Consider the following 20,900-nt stretch of genomic DNA (forward strand, 5'->3'; position numbering starts at 1 on the left):
ATTAATTTTGAAATTTTCTATGAGATTAATATATTTTTAAAAATGTTTTCAATTATATTTTGAAGAGGATGCTTTTATTTTTATATGAATAAATGTAATTTCAACAACAACGTATTCTACCATTTAAAAAAAAGCTATAGCCTCAACTATCAAACATCACAAAAGAGTACAAATAACACAATTATTAATATTCAATAGACTATGCGATTTTACCTTTGTTTACCAAATAAAAAATGGTTAAAGATAAAATAAAATTTTTGATCAGATTTATAGATCAATACTAGATATAGGACCCCGTGCCAGCACGGGGCCCAATATATATATATTTTAATTTTAATTTATGTCATATTATGGAATTTGAGAAGTTATTGAAATTTTTATATAATTTTAAAAATATTTTAAATTTTTAGCTATTGTGATTTGTAGTACTTTTTTTTAACATAATTTTGAAAAAAATATTTATTACTCTGTTTGTTCTAATTTATGTGGCACACGCAGAATTTTAAATATTAAGCATTTTTTATATGTCTCTTTAATATATTAAGTTGTTAATTATTGTATTTTATTGTACATTTTGAACCTAATTTTTTAATAATATATGTTATTTGCCATGTCCCAATTTATGTGACATTAATTGATAGATTTGTTGGAGTCGAGAGATTTATTTTGTTAATTATTGTAATTTATAGTTTTTTTTTCCGTCAATTTCAAACAATATATGTTGTTAATTGATAGAATATTTTTAATGTAATTTTAAAAAAAAAATATGTGTGACTCTCCATGTCCCAATTTATGTGGCACATGTAAAGTTTTGACAATTAACCAAAATTTTAATACATTTAAAAAAATATTTTTAAGTCATTAAATTTTAAGTAATAAGTAATTTAAATTGTTGTATTATTTATTACAATTTATAATACTTTTAAAGTAGTTAAAATATTGTACAATTTATTATGATTTATAACACTTTTTTTAAAAATTTATATCATATTATGGAATTTGAGAAGTTATTGAAATTTTTATATGATTTTAAAAATATTTTAAATTGTTAGCTATTGTGATTTGTAGTACTTTTTTTAACATAATTTTGAAAATAATATTTATTAATCTATTTGTTCTAATTTATGTGGCAGATGCAGAATTTCAAATATTAACCTTTTTTATATGTCTCTGTAATATATTAAGTTGTTAATTATTGTATTTTATAGTACATTTTGAACCTAATTTTTTAATAATATATGTTATTTGCCATGTCCCAATTTATGTGGCATTAATTGATAGATTTGTTGGAGTCGAGAGATTTATTTTGTTAATTATTGTAATTTATAATTTGTTTTTCGTCAATTTCGTCGACTATTTTTTTTTATTAATTATTGTAATTTATTGTTTCTTTTTCGTCAATTTCAAACAATATATGTTTATCATATAATCCATTTTATGTGGTACCAATAGAATTTAGAGAGTCAATTAAATTTTGTATATAAGTTTTAAATAATTAAGTTGTTAATTATTGTAATGTATAGTATTACTTATAGTATTTTTAAATATATTTAAATATTATATGTTAGGTTTTTTATCCTAATTTATATGGCATTGATAGAATTTAAAGTGTCAAATAATTGTTAATTATTGTAATAGATAATATGGAGTATTTAAGTCATTTATAGTATAGTATAATTAATATATAATATGTAGTATTTAAGTGTTATATTATGGAATTTGAGAAGTTATTGAATTTTTTATATGATTTTAAAAATATTTTAAATTGTTAGCTATTGTGATTTGTAGTACTTTTTTTTTTACATAATTTTTAAAATAATATTTATTACTGTATTTGTTCTAATTTATGTGGCACATGCAGAATTTCAAATATTAACCATTTTTTATGTCTCTTTAATATATTAAGTTGTTAATTATTGTATTTTATAGTACATTTTGAACCTAATTTTTTAATAATATCTGTTATTTGCCATGTCCCAATTTATGTGGCATTAATTGATAGATTTGTTGGAGTCGAGAGATTTATTTTGTTAATTATTGTAATTTATAGTTTCTTTTTTGTCAATTTCAAACAATATATGTTGTTAATTGATAGAATACTTTTAATGTAATTTTTTTAAAAAAATATGTGTGACTCTCCATGTCCCAATTTATGTGGCACATGTAAAGTTTTGACAATTAACCAAAATTTTAATACATTTAAAAAAATATTTTTAAGTCGTTAAATTTTAAGTAATTTAAATTGTTGTATTATTTATTACAATTTATAATGCTTTTAAAGTAGTTTAAATATTGTACTATTTATTATGATTTATAACACTTTTTTTAAAAAATTTATGTCATATTATGGAATTTGAGAAGTTATTGAAATTTTTATATGATTTTAAAAATATTTTAAATTGTTAGCTATTGTGATTTGTAGTACTTTTTTTAACATAATTTTGAAAGTAATATTTATTACTCTATTTGTTCTAATTTATGTGGCACATGCAGAATTTTAAATATTAACCCTTTTTTATGTCTCTTTAATATATTAAGTTGTTAATTATTGTATTTTTTAGTACATTTTGAACCTAATTTTTTAATACTATATGTTATTTGCCATGTTCCAATTTTTGTGGCATTAATTGATAGATTTGTTGGAGTCGAGAGATTTATTTTGTTAATTATTGTAATTTATAGTTTCTTTTTCGTCAATTTCAAACAATATATGTTGTTAATTTATAGATTTTTTGGAGTGGACTATTTTTTTTATTAATTATTGTAATTTATTGTTTCTTTTTCATCAATTTCAAACAATATATGTTTATTATATAATCTATTTTATGTGGTACCAATAGAATTTAGAGACTCAATTAAATTTTTTATATAAGTTTTAAATAATTAAGCTGTTAATTATTGTAATGTATAGTATTACTTATATTATTTTTAAATATATTTAAATATTATATGTTAGGTTTTTTATCCTAATTTATATGGCATTGATAGAATTTAAAGTGTCAAATAATTGTTAATTATTGTAATAGATAATATGAAGTATTTAAGTCATTTATAGTATAGTAATTAATATATAATATGTAGTATTTAAGTGTTATATTATGGAATTTGAAAAGTTATTGAAATTTTTATATGATTTTAAAAATATTTTAAATTCATAATTATATATTTCAATGTACAAGATTTTGATAAAATAAAATCTTTAAAGTTAAATTATAATGTTTTTGAAATTTAAATTATTAAAACATATATAATGATTTTATAGAAAAAATAATATCATATAAATTAAATGAAAAGGATAATAAATTCAACTTTTACCATGATAAGGTTGAAAAATATTATTTAAGTGGAAGGAGGTGGGGCCCACTTATATATTTTATATAGTAAGTATTGGACATTTGTAATGATTTAATTGGGACAATGGTAGTAAATCCTAGACTCTTCTAATATATAGTAATACTCCATCTGTTACCAACGACTTGTTTAATTTTTCTTTTTTCATTTATTTATTTTGACAAATCAAGAAAGGACAAAAAAAATTAACATATTTTTAATTATTTATTTTGAAAAAAGTAGAACTTCTTGAAAATTTTAAATTTTTAATTCATCTATTTCATAATTAATAGAAATAAAATGGTAAAACTCACTATATCAATAATTATTTTCTTAATAGGTATGTCAATTCAAAAGTGGACAAGTAATTAGGGATAAAGGAATTACAATTAATGAGTGATTTCTTTCAATACAAAATGAACTCTGTGATTTCTCAAAATTTTACATACTCGAATTGTAATCTTGATGTAATAAAATAAGAAATACTGGCAAATTAAGAGTATTGGTGTGTGTATTTTGCACTTGAATTCACGTATAATTAAACCTTGGAATAGGTCAACTAGGAATAATATTGACTAGATCAAAATATTCTAATTTATCCTTCTGTTAACCATAATTACGAAAACTATCAATACACGCACATTACATATTCATCTCAAAAGTACTACTACTACTCACTTTATTTGAGGGTTCAATATTAAACTTGATAAATTCTATAGAAAATATATTTTTAGGTAGTTGACATTTCTTATGTTGTTTTTAATTAATTTGTGCATGGAATAGTTGAACTCTACTAGCTTTAAATTTCACCAACAGCCAAATTATATATTAGTAACAAAAGGCATCCATGATTTGATTTGGATGATTTAATATTGCAGTTTAACTGTTACCATAGTTTCGTGATGGGTTAACATACATCAAATCACACGTTTTGCCCTTTAAATGGATCGTTCTTTAATTATTGCCCTTTAGCAATCAAACTTATGCTTAGTGTGACTCAAGTTCTTTAGAAACTGAAGTCATAACTTATGAATATTATGATACGAAAATATAAACTTATACCCACGAAAAACTATTTGTTACGAAGGACATAAATTAAAGACCAACACAAAATATGGACAAAGGTGAAAATGGCCAGTTAACATATGCAGCTAAAAATCATAACCATCCATCCTCTTTTAGATTTTTATTGTTTTCTTGCTTACACTATTCACAGAGAATGTTCAGTCTATTTCACAAAGCAGCTTCGACTCTTGCCTTTTTAACAGAGTTTTTACTAATTGATTAAAAAGTTTGAGAACAAAAGCAAGAAGCTTCCCAAGAAACAGGAAATGTTATTCTGAGTTACTTGGAGCCTTTTCCTTTGGATGCTTAGAGCCATAGTGATCCACAAGTTGGTTTTGATTTGCTATCTGCGCCTGAAAAAACAAAACAAATTGCTCAAGTGAAAGCATAGAAAACCGACAAAAACCTTAGCATGACTTGAGAAAAGGAGTACAGCACAGTTGTTGATAATGCAACATAGAACATGTAGCTATTGAGTTAAACCTAGTGCAACTATACAGTAAGTTTTAATCATTTGTGATACTAACTTTTTCCCAGTTTAAACTGATAGACACAGGATACAATCTGTTTGTGGCTCTTGAATCCAGTAATTCGGTAAGGCACTGAAGCCTGATTAAATGTAAATCAAATGACAAACAAAGTTGATCTACCCTACACTTTGGTAAATAGTTACTTGCAGTCGGTGTTTTCATTAAACCAAGAATACATATCACTTAACCATTGATTAATGTGTATGAAAGACACGTCTCTTGCATTCATTGATTTGGTGTAAACACCGGGTGCAGATAAGTTATTATCCTACTCAATGCTCCCATCCTACACATAAAGTGCCCCTAATGGGCGGGTAACAACCATGAAAACTTGTTCCTACACACAAATCCCCCATCCCCCCACCCCCCAAAAAAAAATAAAGAACATAAGCATTATAAGGAAGAACTTAGTAAGGATTTTGTTTCCTGCATGGTTTCATGGAAAGACAACTTGACCATTTAAACAAATATACTTGAGTAAAAGACACAGGCCATAGTAATTATAAAGATGGGAAATTTTTTTTACACATGGATTACTACAAGTAAGGAAGAAGAGTGAGGGGTTACTATGGCAATGCAATGCAATACACAAAGCATTGACAGGTAAGAAAGGACTCCTGGGAGAATAGGAGAGGGGAATATAATGTGGGGCTTCCATGCTCCTCTTTCAAAGGGGTGAAAGCCCATTTTCTCTTTTCAATTTGTTTACTAGAGTGCATTCACTTGAAAAGGGATAACTTGTTAAGTGCTTTGAGTATAATGAGAAGAGGACTGAAGCTGTAGACGAGAAAACAAAACTAGTCATAGATCAGGAAGTGCCTGAAATATTAAAATCAGGACATGATTTGAACATGTCATAGAGCTCATAATGAATTAACTACTCCACCCCACCCCCACCCCCACAACTTCCACTTAATATGGCAATCTTAAGTTGTTTCTCTCAGGCAAGAATCAGCATATCGTTATCACTAATTGAGAGTGCTAGGCATGAACTCATACTGGAGAATGCATTTGAATTTTGGGGACATGGATAAGAAACTGCTATTGGAAGTACACAGAAGAGGAAACAGGGCAAACAAGGTCTTTTCTGGATCTTTCTATAATCGCTTGAGACTTATTACATGTACTGCCTCTTTCCCGTGTTCAACAGCCATCATTAGATGGCATTTATATGGGAGAGATTGTTGGATCCAAGTACTAAACTAGTTGAACTGATCAGTCCACTCCAAATTTGAGAACACTGGGCATACATAGCAGCGTCACTAATTTCACTCCAATTCCAGAAATCGTGCTATACCATAAGAGGAGCTCAAACGCAAGGTCGGTCAAGCATCCAAAACAACATTGATCAAAGTGAATCTGCCTCCCTATGATAAATACTTTGATTTCCATCTACAAAGTTTTTATCATATTTTTCCTAAACAAAGTTCCATATATCCTTGGATTTTGATTTTGCTCCTAGAGGCATACCAAGATAGATTGGGAGTGTATCAACTTCTCCATCCAAAATTAAGGACAGCTGCTCCATATTAGGCACCAAGCTGGTATGATTATCTCATGATCTCATCCAAACCAAGGTTGTGAGCCTCCTGTTAGTTGTAGGTCAATAAGCTTCATGTCCTTGATGAAGTCTGATAATTCCACAATTGTTGAAGACCTCCTAGCACAGTTCCTCTTTCCAGAGGGGGACCTACAAATATTGAAAATCACCACAAACTGCCCAACAGACCCTTAAAAGTTCAAAGTCCTTTAACAGACCCTAATTCCTCCCATACAACTTCCATTTCCAACTTGCAATTAGGTGGTGAGGCCTAGGAAATAATGGAGTGTTCTATGTGAAGTCCTTTTATGAGAAACTTTTGGTTAGGGAAGAGCATGTTTTTCCATGTAATTCTATATGTATTCCAAAGGTGTCGAACAGCGTGTGATTTTCACTTGGTTAACCGCTGGAGGTTTTGATTGCGAAAATCTTAAAAAGCGGAAGATTGTTTAGGTCTGTTGGTATTACATGTGTAAGGAGGAGGGCGAGGACATGAATCATTTTCTTCTAGATTGTGGATTTACCATGAGTCTATGGTGGGATATGTTTAGGTGGTTTGGCACTCCATGGACTGTCAAAAACTGTAAAAGAGTTGATGTTCAGTTGGAAGAACCGCAAAAGAATGAGAAGACAAAGGTCTTAGAACTTGGTTCCACTTAAGCTAATGCGGGTTGTTTGGAGAGAGAGGGATAGGAAAGCATTTGAAGGAGTAGATGTCGAATTTCTCTCAGTTGAGTAGTAGTCTCAATTCTATTATTTTCTTTCGGTGTATACAAAAAGCTCTTTGTTGTATAGATGATTGGGTGGAGTTTGTAGAGAATCAAGTCTTTTTGTAGATTCTTTACCTTTCGGTATACCCCTCAAATACAACCATCTTGGTCATGTTTATAAATGAAAATTACTCAATCGAGAAACAAAAGATCCCTCCTTTTCAAATTCTGCAATCCCATAACATTAGAATACCTCATCTAGTGGCATTAGCTTCCAAACAAGCATGTATTACCTATCTCCCTTTCCAGATCTGATTAATGTATTCCTAACTGCTATATGAAGTACCCACCATGTCACACTTATTGAAAGGGTAAATGAAGAGTTCCTTCAATATTCTTTCCACATATTCATTGTCGGTCTCTATTAAAGGGTGCATGCCACTCAACATGTCTCCTTCCCACACCCTCGAATCCTAAATAAATATAAGTTGGGCTAGAAGTAATAGATACTTGAACATCTAACAATTTACACAAGTTAGCCCCACCCAATCCCTAAGAAAGAATTTAATTTAAGATGGAAGTGTTGTGAGCAAGTCTCAAACAAGCACAGAACCTTAATAGTAGAGACAAATGAACAAGCCTGAGGGAACAAAAGCACGAATAATGCCACTCTCAGTAGCCTAAAATAAAGAGAATGGTATGTAAAAAAAATATAAACAAGGAACAATCAACTATACATATTGTACCACTATGCAGTTACTACCTTAGATCTAGAAAGCAGAATTGGACAGAACTCTCATGTATTGCCATTGAACAAAGTTCCATGTAGCGTGTTTTGAACTCACAATGCTATTACAAAAATAGCTGAAATAATAGAACTAAGAAGTTGTAATGCAAAATAAATAGCTAATTAGGAGGGTACAAGATAGGACAAAGTTTAGTTAGTGACTTAAGGCAGTCAAAAAAGAGAAGTTATTCAGCCACTAATTTTCAACAACATAGTTGGTACCAAACTAAAGTAAAATCCTAACATCTCACTAACCTCATGAATATTAAGACTCGCAATGTCATCGCTAAAATAGCTGAAATAATGGTACTAAGAAGTTGTAATGAGGAATAAATAGCTAATTAGTGATTTGAAGCAGCCGGATATAATAAATCATTCAACCACCATTGCGAACATAGACTTGACCCCAAACAAAGTAGAATCTCAACATTTCACTAACCTTACGAGTCATGTCTTAGACTCACTCGATCAGTATAAGTTCCTAAGAAATATAGATACAAAAGGAAAAGTACAGCCAGGCTAACCACTATAAACGGAAGTTACATCACCACAGGTTGAGCGAGTAAAAAATGTTAAAGGAACTATGGATAACAAAGCAATCACTTGGTTATTATTTTGGCTGCTCCCAATTTCCAACTTGTCATGGGCAACTGACTGATTTCGAATAGCCTTGACTTTTAACAAAAATTGGCAATACAATTGAAGTTATAAAATTGCTTTCGGGGAAGTTCCAAGAAAAATCTAAAACAATAGCAGATGAGAAATGTAATCTAAAAACAATAATAAATGGTGAGTAAGTAGGAAGAGGGTAAAACGAAAATACAGGTACTAAACTACTAGGTAGTTGAATTAAGAACATGAGATGATTTCAGGATAATACAATAACAGATGAGGAATGTAAACAAACAGGGACAACATAAGCTACTTAACAAGGTTGGAAGTTGGAACATTATTACTAATATGGATGGATAACCAATCAACCAACTATCTAATTCCATTGTATTTCCTTTCAGCGCCAACTTCTCTGTGTTATTGTTTGGATACCCAGAAAAGAAAAGGAAGTATTTTTTTTTGATAACTAAAAGAAAAGGAAGTATTAGAATGTTAAGTGTTCTGTAAAAAGCTTTATGAATATGATAAGCAACTTTTCCCCAAGAAAAACTTCAGTTGCAACATTTCTAATGAATTGGTTCCTTTAATCTAAACCTAATTTTTCCTTTCAAACAACCAAATACCAGAAAAAATCACTTTTTGCTCCCTTTATTTAACTTTAGAATGCGATTTTGTCTGTATATTTGTTCAACAACTTTCTTTATATCCAAAACGAAGGCCTTCCCAACAGCATCACCCACCAAACTATACAAAAGAAGACTCAGATCTAGATTGCTACCTTATGGAAGAAAAAAAATCAAAGAAGCACGTCCAATTGTCACCAAATTTCCACAAATTACAGCCACATAACAGATAAACAAGCACATACAAGCGAATCTAGCACAAAGAATCGAAATTGTTGAAAGGAAAACGAAAAGGGAGTATAGAATTTTATACTTTACAAATGGGACAGATGACTTTGAGGCCAACGGCACGGGCTTCAAGCTGAGACCCTTTTCCTTTCTGATTCTTCTCGGCATTTTTCCTCTGAGCCTCGATCTTTTGCTTTCCCCTTGTCATCTCTCCCTCTCAGCAAAATGGTACTGGGTTTGGAGTTTGTACACAATTTAGCTGGTCATTAGAGAGATGGAGAGATGTTTTTTGCGCGACGAGCTTAAAAGTTATGCAGATATTAGTTATTTCATGTAATCTTTTTTTTTACCTTTTAATACTTGAATAAATTATATATTAATTAACAATTAAATGACCACTTATTTTGTATGATGATTTTTTTAAAAAAATATAATAATTATTACTCTAATTTTATTAACATATTATATTGATAATTTTATATTGTGTTATGTAATGATTATTTTGATGTAATTGCATTTATTTCGATTTTTCTTATTATTTAATATTTAGTTTAGTATAACAATTTTATGTTGTATAAAAATAAGGGAGATATTATAGTGTAATAGTGATATGGGAATCGAGCTGAGAAGCCATACTATGATGATCTATGAGAGGGTGATGGAGATGAGGATAAAGAGGTGCTTGATAATTCTAAATAATCACTTTGGATTCATGTTAAGGCATTACGATATACAAGTTACTCATCTCGTAAAGAGATTAACGAAGCAATATACGAAGAGAAAGAAGGACTCACATATAGCGATCATCGACAATAACATTTCAATGGAGGTTTTTCGAGTCGATTGGAGGTTAGGGGTGTAGTTATGGCATACACTAGGGTGATCAACGACATGTATGATGAAGTCAAGACTCATGTAAGAATTGTGGGAGGAGATTCAGAGAACTTTTCAATTTTGATGAATTACACTAGGGATCAACCCTTGGCTCATTTTATTTGCATTGGCATTGAACGCATTGACCAGACAAATCTATGCGAGGTTTTGTGATATATGTTATTTGTGGATGACATAATTCTGGTTGACGAGATTTAGTGGCAATAACACTAAGCTAGAGATTTAGAGAGTCTAAACAATTCAGGTTGAACATGAACAAAATAAAATACTTGAAGTGCAAGTTTAATGACGTGATTTATGAGGGTGATGTGAAAGTATAGGATTATTATACATGTTATCCAAAATAGTGAAAGTTTTAAGTATCTTGAGTTTATTATTCAAAGGATAGGGAGTTTGGTGGGAATTCTATTCATTATATTGTTGCAAAGACTGATAAAATGAAGGCTTGATTTCGAAGCTTTATGTGATAAAAAGCTGGTGCAACCAAAATTTAAAAGCAAATTTTTATAGCGTAGACTAAGGCTGGCCACCGAATCGGGTTGTACCGGTACCGGTCCGGTACCATTTCGGTCCGGTAGTCTACGGAACGGAATGGGACACCGTGAACCGGTACTCAGAACGGAACGGAATCACAATTTCATCCCGGTATTTCCGATCCGATTGATCCCGGTGATATATTTCGGTTCTGTTTCGATCCGGTCCGGTAATCTGGTTAATTATTTTTTATTAATTAATTTATATTTTATAATTTATATATAGGCATATTTTCAAAAAAAATATTGGATTGGATTGATATTTTTTAATTTGTGTCATTGTTTTATCCTTAGTTTTATTTAATTTTTTAAAATTACAAACGTAAGTTATTTAAATTACAAGTTATAACTTATAACATATTAATAAGTAATAATTTATAAACTTCAAAAGATTCAAAATGTCAAATCTTGAAAACTTATCCTCAAAAACTTTAAAACAAAAAAAACTTTATTAAACTTAAACTTGCAAATTTTAAAAGTAAAAATTTTAAGAAAATATCTTTAAAATAAACTTAAGTAAAATTACATTATAAATTTCGAAACAATTAATTTAAACTTAGAAAAATAAATAAACATTCATATTTTCGTAATTCAAAAAATTAAAATAACCAAAAAAAATTATTACGTAGTTTTTGAAATAGCTATATGTGTCGTCCCGTTCCATTCCGGTCCAATCCAGTTCCATCCCGGTATATAGTGGGACGGGACAGAAACTACTATCCATCCCTATAATTCCGATCCGGTTCATCCCGGTACCGATCAACAAATCGGTCAACTCGTCCCGTTTCGGTCCAGTACTGATTCGTTCTGGTCCGGTCCAGTGCCCAACCTTAGCGTAAAGTGTTTGTCAGCCAACAAATCTCACCTTCAAACGATGAAAGTTGCGAAAATGAAATCCAGCGAATGAACTGTCTTATGAGAGTAGCAGAAAGCCACTTGAAATGCATGGATGTGCAGAAATACTAAGGAGATATGCTTAGACATTAGTATATCTTAGACAAGGTGAGATTAACTTTTGTGGTGAACAAGATGCAGAGATGATTTGGGCATGTGATGAGGAGATGCGCGGATAATAGTGCAGAGGTGTGAAAAGTTGGTTATGGATGATTTCACGAGAGGTAGAACGAAAAAGTATTAAGGAGGGATACTTATGTCACGACCCGGGAGTATCCCTAAGTCGTAACATGCGTATTCAACCTCTCGGAGGTCTCATACAAGCCCTTAGCATTCATCACATTAGATATGAAAAATAGTGCGGAATTAAAAACTCTTTAAATAAAATCCCATAAGACTCAAAGGTCACTTTTAAAAACATCATTCAAAAGTACACAAGCGGAATACTAAGTCTCTTAGCCATCTTAGACATAAACGTGAAAACATACTAGGGACACGGCCCTTTACAATCAAAATAAGTCTATTAAGTCTATTACAAGAACCTTATCATAAAACTAGAATAGAAAAGTCTTGTCCTCGACATATGAGGACATACCACAAAATCTAGGAAGAACTTCAAATCCCAAGTTTACTACAAAACCCGCTCACTTGCCGGAACCTACACTTGTAGAAAATAGAGAAATATGGAATTAGCACAATTAAGTACTAAGTATGATGACCATGCAAAAACATACTAAAAAAGGACATTTATTTGAAATATGTGCTTTCATGCCATTTTTGATAAAACCTTCATATCACAATTATAAGAGACACATTTCAAGTCATCATCCACATATAAGACAATACCCACTTAATAGACATACTCAACTAGTACCAATGTACAATACATGAATATAATTGACAAGTAAGCCTTTTCATCATTTCATGACCTCTATCTCAAGTTACCCAAAGCCACACTTAAGTGAAACATGAAGTGACCGCCCATACAATCTCTTTATATACACCTAAGTGTTCCTAAGGGTTACCATAGATAAGGAATGTACCATTACAATATAACATACTAAATCAAAATTCTTTAATGAACCACTTTAGGAGACATTTAAGCATTTAGGGGACTTCCACTTAATAGTCATTTAGACTTAGGGAACTCACTTTAGCATCTTCTAGGCCTACTCGTGCAATGTGTAGATAACATCCCATACTACCACCTACACTTTGTAGAACCTATCCAATAACTAGGGTGCACATCTCACATGATGGGAATAGGCATAACCGACATAGACCATACTAGCTAGGCATGGAATCCAGAGTCTACCCTACTCCGTGGAAGGTGTTCTACCTGCCAAAGGTAGAACTAATAATCAACCCATGTAGGCACATGGTTTAGGGGATGTCCAAGGATGTTCATTGTGCCCTAGTCTCATACTCAAGTAGGGCCACCATCCTAACCACATCCACTCGGTGCTAGCCTTGTTTCCCATAGAGTATTTTCATTCACATATATACTAGAGAGGGTTCCTTTTCTAGTTCAACCAACTCATAGTATCTCTTCCCAAGAAAGGCCCCATTTCTTAGTTATGGCCAATCAAAGTTCATAAGGATAGCTCATTTGACTTTCTTAGATAAGGATTTCCATGCCGTTCCAGCTCCATCCATCTCTAAGTCTATCATTTCACTCAAGAAAGGAACTTCGCCCTAAGGCCCATCCTTCAAGGTTATACATTTACTTAGGAAAGCTAGACTTATGAAAAGGCACCATTTCTTAGTTCTGCCGATTCAAGTCTTGGCCTAAAATTCCTCTTTTAGCATTTATAGAAAGGGCACCATTTCTTAGTTCTAGCCCACTTCACACATTCATGCATTCAAGACTTTAAGTAACAAGGAGGGACACTTTAGTCTACCAACCAAGTCACAACATTATCATCTAAGGATACTTCATAATCCAATATCATTTCATATATATACATCATGAGAAAAATCATACTTTAAATCACAATGCTATCCACTTTACATAGGATCTTCACAAGATCACATAAACTCATTCACATCATACCTTCACACATAAAGCTTCACATAAAACTTTACATATAGTTTCATATAGGACTTTACATATAGCCTCATTTATATATATAATATACAATACAATAACACTTTGTACAAGATCACCTTATAACCATAAGAATACCTTCACATAGTACAATAACATTTCATAACTTGATAACACTTTAATTCAATAGATAATGCCTTCAAGTCCATGTTCATAATACATTCCATAATTAAACACCTCCACCATAAGTGGATCAAACTAAGCAAGAACAATTTTATCCATAATAAGAGATTAAGCCAACTTACCATCCTCCAAAGCCATAATCAACAACACTCAAGTCCCAACCATTTTACTTACCAAAAGAGAATTCATTATAACTTGTGTCACGCCCCGAGCCTACACCCTGGGCGGGACCGGCACCTGGAGACCATTGCTGGCCCCAGGCGAACCCTTGGCCTGGCTTTCTTAACTCAGCGGAAACCTACTCAACAGAATAACTCAATGCTATGCAGAGACATAAACAACTTAAATGATACAAATCTGGCCAAAAAGGCAACTCGAGTCTCAAAATAGAATACTTACATATATACGTCGATAAGAGACTCAAAACTAACTGACTGACTGTCTATGAAGCCTCTAAAATACTTAGATGGATGTTGGGACAGACCCCGCAACACCCTAATAAACAAAACTAAGAGAACAAAATAACTGAGCCCTCTGGAAGCAATGAGGCTCACCCCTGACTCTAGAGTGCTCACTGGATCAACGGCGTGCAGAATGCTGATCCTGGGTACCTGCGTCTGCATCATAAAACGATGCAGGCCAACTGGCATCAGTACATGGAATGTACGAGTATGCGAGCTGGACCGCTAAAAACAACTTAAGCTTGAAAAGGGATACAAAAGAGAACTTACCTTGGCTCTGTACAACTCAAGAATAACTGAACTTAATATAAGCAATGAGACACATGCAATATATAAAGCCTTTGAAACTATTAAAACATGACGTAAAAATCATATTTATAATATCATGAAAATACCATGCTTCCTCTCAAAGTCTACTTGTGCAATGCATGAATGAAGTCCCATACCCCCATCCATACTAAGCAGAACTTATCGAGGAACCAAGCTCTTTTTACTGCTGTGGGAGTTTCTCTAACCGATAACCACCACTATGAAACTAAGTGGTGATACAACGTTTTACCTCACGTTGCCCAAGGACCATCCTATACCTTGCCATCGATATAGGACCTTACTTTAACTTTTGCTTAATGGATCCACTAGCTTAACTTTCGTGATCATCTAAAAAGTATGATCCGAGAAATCCCATGTTTGGCTACATGGTTCTTATGGAGAGTTGAGTTAATATGAACTCGTGTCCCCAACTCGGTGCTCAAGACTACTCCCAAAAATACTTTAGCTCATAAGTGTTTTAAACACATCTTTCTTTAGTTGAGATAATTACTCAAAACTTAGCCCGAAGGCACTTGAAAACTCTTTCTAAAAAGAACAAATCAAAACCATAATTTTTATATGATCATTGATGACTCGGGATATTCATACTGCTTAAACATTGATGGTATATCTAGAGACCATACTGTTTAAACATTGATGACATACTCGATTTGTCATATCTAATCATATTTTAGAAACTCTTTTGAAAAACTCATCTTTTATTTTTAAAGGAGATAGTGCTCAAACTTCTCAAAACTCTTTTGAAAATCTCTGTTTCCTCTCAACTTAGATGTGAAAACACTTATAACTTCCTTGGGAAATACTTAGTTCCCTAATTACTTTTTGAGAAATGAACTCAACTCTTGACTCTTGACTTAACTCGAAACTCGATACTCTTTACTCGACTTGAAACTATATGCTCTTTACTCTTTACTAAACTTGAAACTTGAAACTCTTTACTTAGCTTGAAACTCTATACTCTTTGCTTGACTTGAAACTCTATACTTAACTAGGAACTTGAGCCTTAGAATGAAGTTAAAACGTTCAATGAAGACTCTTGAAAAGCTTTAAAGACTTGTTTGGACTTACTTAATTTCTAAGCTTGACTTCACTTGAATCGGAAACTAACTTCACTTGAATTGAATTATGGATTCAAGGACTTGATTGGTGTTTGGGAGGACCTCATGATGTTTAGGAATGATTTAGGAATGATTTGGAACAACCAAACTTAAGAAAATTTTTGAGAATAAATTCTGAAAACAGTGAAGTCCGCGTCCTGTCCGCGACGCGGGGAAGATTTTGTTCACAGAGGGAACAAGTCCGCGACACAGACTTGTTTCATGTAAGAAGCCCGACTTTTCTCCTTCGTTTTTTCCAACTCTAAACTCTCTAACTTCAAGGGTTCCAACCCCAATCACTTAGAAACATGAAATCCCTCAACATTCAATAGATTTCAACTCAAAACCCCAACCGGAAACAAGTCCCATATCATCAAGAATCTCGACATCACAACCAACAACAATACCAACAATAATTTCAACAACTAACAACTTTAACAACTCTAACAACTTCAACCACAACAACTCACAACTCCAACAAACACAATCCATCTTTTCTCGAAAATAAAACGAGTTTGGCATGTGGGGGAAAGGATCACCCAACACTAAAAGCTCACATACCTTGATAGGGATCACCCCCGACGAAAATCCACGATGATCTCCTTGCTTGATCTCCTCTTCTTCTCTTCTTCTCTTCTTCTTCTCTTCTTCTTCTCTCAAAACCCTCACTCTCACTTCTTTTAAAATGGTAAAACTGATCAGCCCAACACATTTATATAACCAAAATAAAAGGCTAGGGAAAAGACCAAAATGCCCTTAATGATTCCCGGACGGATTTCCTTGTCAACTGCCCAACTTTCAAAGGTCATAACTCGCTCATACGGACTCGGAATTGAGCAAACTCGGTGGCGTTAGAAAGATCATTCCACGAACTTTGCAACCATAACTGGAATTCCACCTAACTCATCATGAGCTAGAATTTATGGCTGTTCAAAGTTGGCCAAAAATTCACATTTTCCATACTTAGCCGAAAATTTCCAAAACTTTAAAATTCTTTCCAAAAATGAAAATTTCCAATTCTAAGCCTCTTCAAAGCTATATCAAATTGTCGGATGTTACAATATCTCCCCCTTGGGAACATTCGTCCTCGAATGAGGCTACTCTTACAAAGCTAAAAGGGTGTAACATCAACTCAACACCCAACAAACAACCATGCAACACCAACAACAACTACATGCTCACTATAATTAAAAGAGCATTAAGAAGGAAATTAGTACCTTGATCTACACTTCCTTCGAATTCAAAGAGATGTGGATGTCTCTTCTTCATGTCCTCTTCGGCTTCCCAAGTAGCTTTCTCAACAAATTGGTTCCTCCTCATGACTCCTTTCATGGTTGAACTTTCAAACATACTCAATCTTTTACTTCAAACTCTAACGTCTTTCTCCTAACATCAATGTAGGATTCTTGACGACTCTGTACCGTTTTCAACCTCTCTTGAATTACTTCCGCCCTTTCTATAGCTTGATGAACTAACTCTGGTCCTATCAACCCTGCTTTACTAACTTCAAACCATCTCAACAAGATATCTACATCTTCTCCCATAAAAACTTCATAACGAGCCATATGGGTGCTAGACTAGTAACTATCGTTGTAAGCGACTCCATGTAAGATAAGTAATCATCTCACTTATCCTTGGAATCAATTCCACAATCCGCCTTGATATCTCCCCCTTGTTCAAAAGCCATCACTGCTTATGAACATGGTCTGAGTCTTTCTTACCTTCTACTTCTGACACTAATGATAACTCGGCCCCGCTCGTCACTTCTATTCCTCATTCTACGAAATCTATAAGTCTGACTCCCAAGCGTGCAAGTCCGTGCACATATTTTTGCTAACTCTCCCTTTTCTTCTCCAATATGAGCGGTGCTACCCATAGACAACTTTGCTTAAAGAATTCGTAACGACATTAACCTTACCAGGGTGATAAAGAAAACTCATATCATCATCCTTGAGTACCTTAACCACTCTCTTTGTCTGAGACTAAGCCCATTTTAAGTGAACACACCCACATGAACATCATACAACAATGACGCCATATCTTTGAAGCAAAACTACAACAACCAACTCTAGCTCATCACATTACACCCCGATTCGCCTAAACTCGACTATTGATCTCAAATCCATTTTAGATTCAGATAGTCAGTATGTACTCAAGAACCAAATATCATAACTAGGCGGTACTCAACTTCTCTTTTTCGTTCTTGAAAGTCTTCCTCACAAGCTTTAGACCATTGAAAATTCGTTGTTCCCCGAGTCCACCTGGTCAAATAAAACCCTTTTCTAACAGATCCTTTAACTGCTTGTTCAACTCCTTCAACTCTGCTGGTGCCATTCTATATGGCGGAATAGAGATGGGACGAGTATCTGGAATGAGATCTATGCCGAAATTTATTTCTCTCTCAGGAGGAATTCCGGGTAGATCATCAGGAAACACTTCTGGAAACTCTCTTACTATAGGAACTGACTGGAAAAGAGGTATCTCAACACTAGAGCCATGAACTCGGACTAAGTGATAGATACAACCCTTTGAAACTAACTTTCTCGCCTTAAGGTACGAAAAGAAACAACCCTTCGGCACTGCTAAACTACTACTCCACTCTATGACTGGCTCACTAGGTTGCTCAGGTATAACATCAAAGTTCATAGCAACCTAAGAAATTTCAAAAGATAAACTTGCTCTGAAGTCTAGTAAAGCATAAATAGCAAAGTCAAAGACTCGAATCATACCAGTGACAACATCTGGCGAATCCTCTTGCTCTTGGCGACTGTTGATTGCGTAGAGGAGGTTTGCCCCTCCACCAGTACTAGAAGTAGCTCCTCTAGGTGTCATCCTGTCTGGTGGGACAACTGAAGAAGATTGGGCCTTACTGCTCAGATTTCCACTACCTTGCCTGCTCTTAGGGCACTCCTTTATGACGTGTCCCTCTTGTCCACACTTAAAGCAACCTGTCTGGCCCTGACGACACTTCCCTGGGTGAGTTCTACCACACCTAGCACATGAAAGAGCCTTACTACCCCTTGGTACTATACTTCCTTGAAGATAGGCAGGTCGAGCCCTGAAATTATAGGAATTTCTTTTGTGCCCATCTTTGTTCTCAAGTGCAGGCACACTAGCAGATGGCGGAACAGGTCTCTTCTGTTTTTGTGGGAGGGATGACTGATTAACATCATTCTTTTGTTGCCTGAACTCGTCCCCTACTATCTTAGCCCTCTTATTCTTAGACTCTTCTCTATCCTTCAACTTATCCTCCCCAACTTGTTGTAAATGAATCATGAATCTTGCTAGGTCAATATCCCCTATCAGCATAGCTGCCTTGCCTTCCTTGCTTGACTGACGAGATAACCCAGCAACATATGAACTCATCCTACTCCTCATGTCAGCAACCATCTCCGGAGCATAGCGGGAAAGTTGTGTGAACTTCTGACTGTACTCATGAACACTCATAGACTCCGGATTAAGGGTGAGAAACTCTTTTATCTTTGCCTCTCGCAAGTCACGAGGAAAGAAACGCCCCATGAGAGCACTCTCAAACACAACCCAACTTACTGCTGGCGCATCCTCAGCCCTATTCTGTTTCCATTGGTCAAACCAGATTCTAGCGATACCCTTCAATTGGTACGCAGCTAGTTCCACCCTCTCCAACTCAGCAACATGCATCACATCAAATATCCTTTTAAGCTCCTTAATGAAATTCTCCAGATTCTCACTAATACTTGAACCTGAGAAGCTTGGTGGGTTCATCCTTAAGAGTTCACGGATTCTTGAAGTATCAACCACTTCGCGTCGATTATCTCTCTGCCCAACATGATAGGTCGCAACTTGACTTAATATCCGGATAGCTTCGCGACGATCAACATACTTGATCTCTTCTTGGGTTTGAACATCTAGGGAATTCGGTAACTCTTGTTCCTCAAAACTCTTCATAGCTGGACGAACTCTAACTGCTCTTCGTGGAGGCATGATCCTCACTGAAACACGCGCAAGCACGAATTAGAAAGAAACTTTTTAGAGATAAACTCTAACGCACGAGATGAGTACGAAAGAAATGAGAAATCTTCCTAAATGTTGCAGCCTCCCAATTATAGATGTGGCGCGCTTCACATCGATAACTAGGACTCTACAGACACGGCTTCATAGACTCCCTAGGACTCTTGAACTCTAGGCTCTGATACCAAGTTTGTCACGCCCCGAGCCTACACCCTGGGCGGGACCGGCACCTGGAGACCATTGCTGGCCCCAGGCGAACCCTTGGCCTGGCTTTCTTAACTCAGCGGAAACCTACTCAACAGAATAACTCAATGCTATGCAGAGACATAAACAACTTAAATGATACAAATCTGGCCAAAAAGGCAACTCGAGTCTCAAAATAGAATACTTACATATATACGTCGATAAGAGACTCAAAACTAACTGACTGACTGTCTATGAAGCCTCTAAAATACTTAGATGGATGTTGGGACAGACCCCGCAACACCCTAATAAACAAAACTAAGAGAACAAAATAACTGAGCCCTCTGGAAGCAATGAGGCTCACCCCTGACTCTAGAGTGCTCACTGGATCAACGGCGTGCAGAATGCTGATCCTGGGTACCTGCGTCTGCATCATAAAACGATGCAGGCCAACTGGCATCAGTACATGGAATGTACGAGTATGCGAGCTGGACCGCTAAAAACAACTTAAGCTTGAAAAGGGATACAAAAGAGAACTTACCTTGGCTCTGTACAACTCAAGAATAACTGAACTTAATATAAGCAATGAGACACATGCAATATATAAAGCCTTTGAAACTATTAAAACATGACGTAAAAATCATATTTATAATATCATGAAAATACCATGCTTCCTCTCAAAGTCTACTTGTGCAATGCATGAATGAAGTCCCATACCCCCATCCATACTAAGCAGAACTTATCGAGGAACCAAGCTCTTTTTACTGCTGTGGGAGTTTCTCTAACCGATAACCACCACTATGAAACTAAGTGGTGATACAACGTTTTACCTCACGTTGCCCAAGGACCATCCTATACCTTGC

The 20,900-nt window shown here is 34.1% G+C and overlaps 1 protein-coding gene and 1 long non-coding RNA gene across 2 annotated transcripts; both read right to left on the reverse strand.

The window, feature by feature from the left end:
- Positions 1 to 4,476: 4,476 nt before the first annotated feature.
- On the reverse strand, positions 4,477 to 9,753 carry LOC125826534 (uncharacterized). Its single transcript, XR_007442943.1, has 2 exons — positions 9,511 to 9,753; positions 4,477 to 4,748 (listed from the first exon to the last, which is right to left on the reverse strand). It is a non-coding gene; the product is annotated as an uncharacterized LOC125826534 (long non-coding RNA).
- An 8,763-nt stretch (positions 9,754 to 18,516) lies between these two features.
- LOC125826531 (uncharacterized) lies at positions 18,517 to 19,827 on the reverse strand. Its single transcript, XM_049505884.1, has 3 exons — positions 19,528 to 19,827; positions 19,066 to 19,254; positions 18,517 to 18,960 (listed from the first exon to the last, which is right to left on the reverse strand). Exons 1-3 carry the CDS (start codon positions 19,825 to 19,827, stop codon positions 18,517 to 18,519), a joined length of 933 nt encoding a protein of 310 aa, XP_049361841.1.
- Positions 19,828 to 20,900: the final 1,073 nt, after the last annotated feature.

This window comes from Solanum verrucosum, unplaced genomic scaffold, assembly GCF_900185275.1.
Source record: "Solanum verrucosum unplaced genomic scaffold, falcon-dt-bn FXZP01000060.1, whole genome shotgun sequence".
Lineage (NCBI taxonomy): Eukaryota > Viridiplantae > Streptophyta > Magnoliopsida > Solanales > Solanaceae > Solanum > Solanum verrucosum.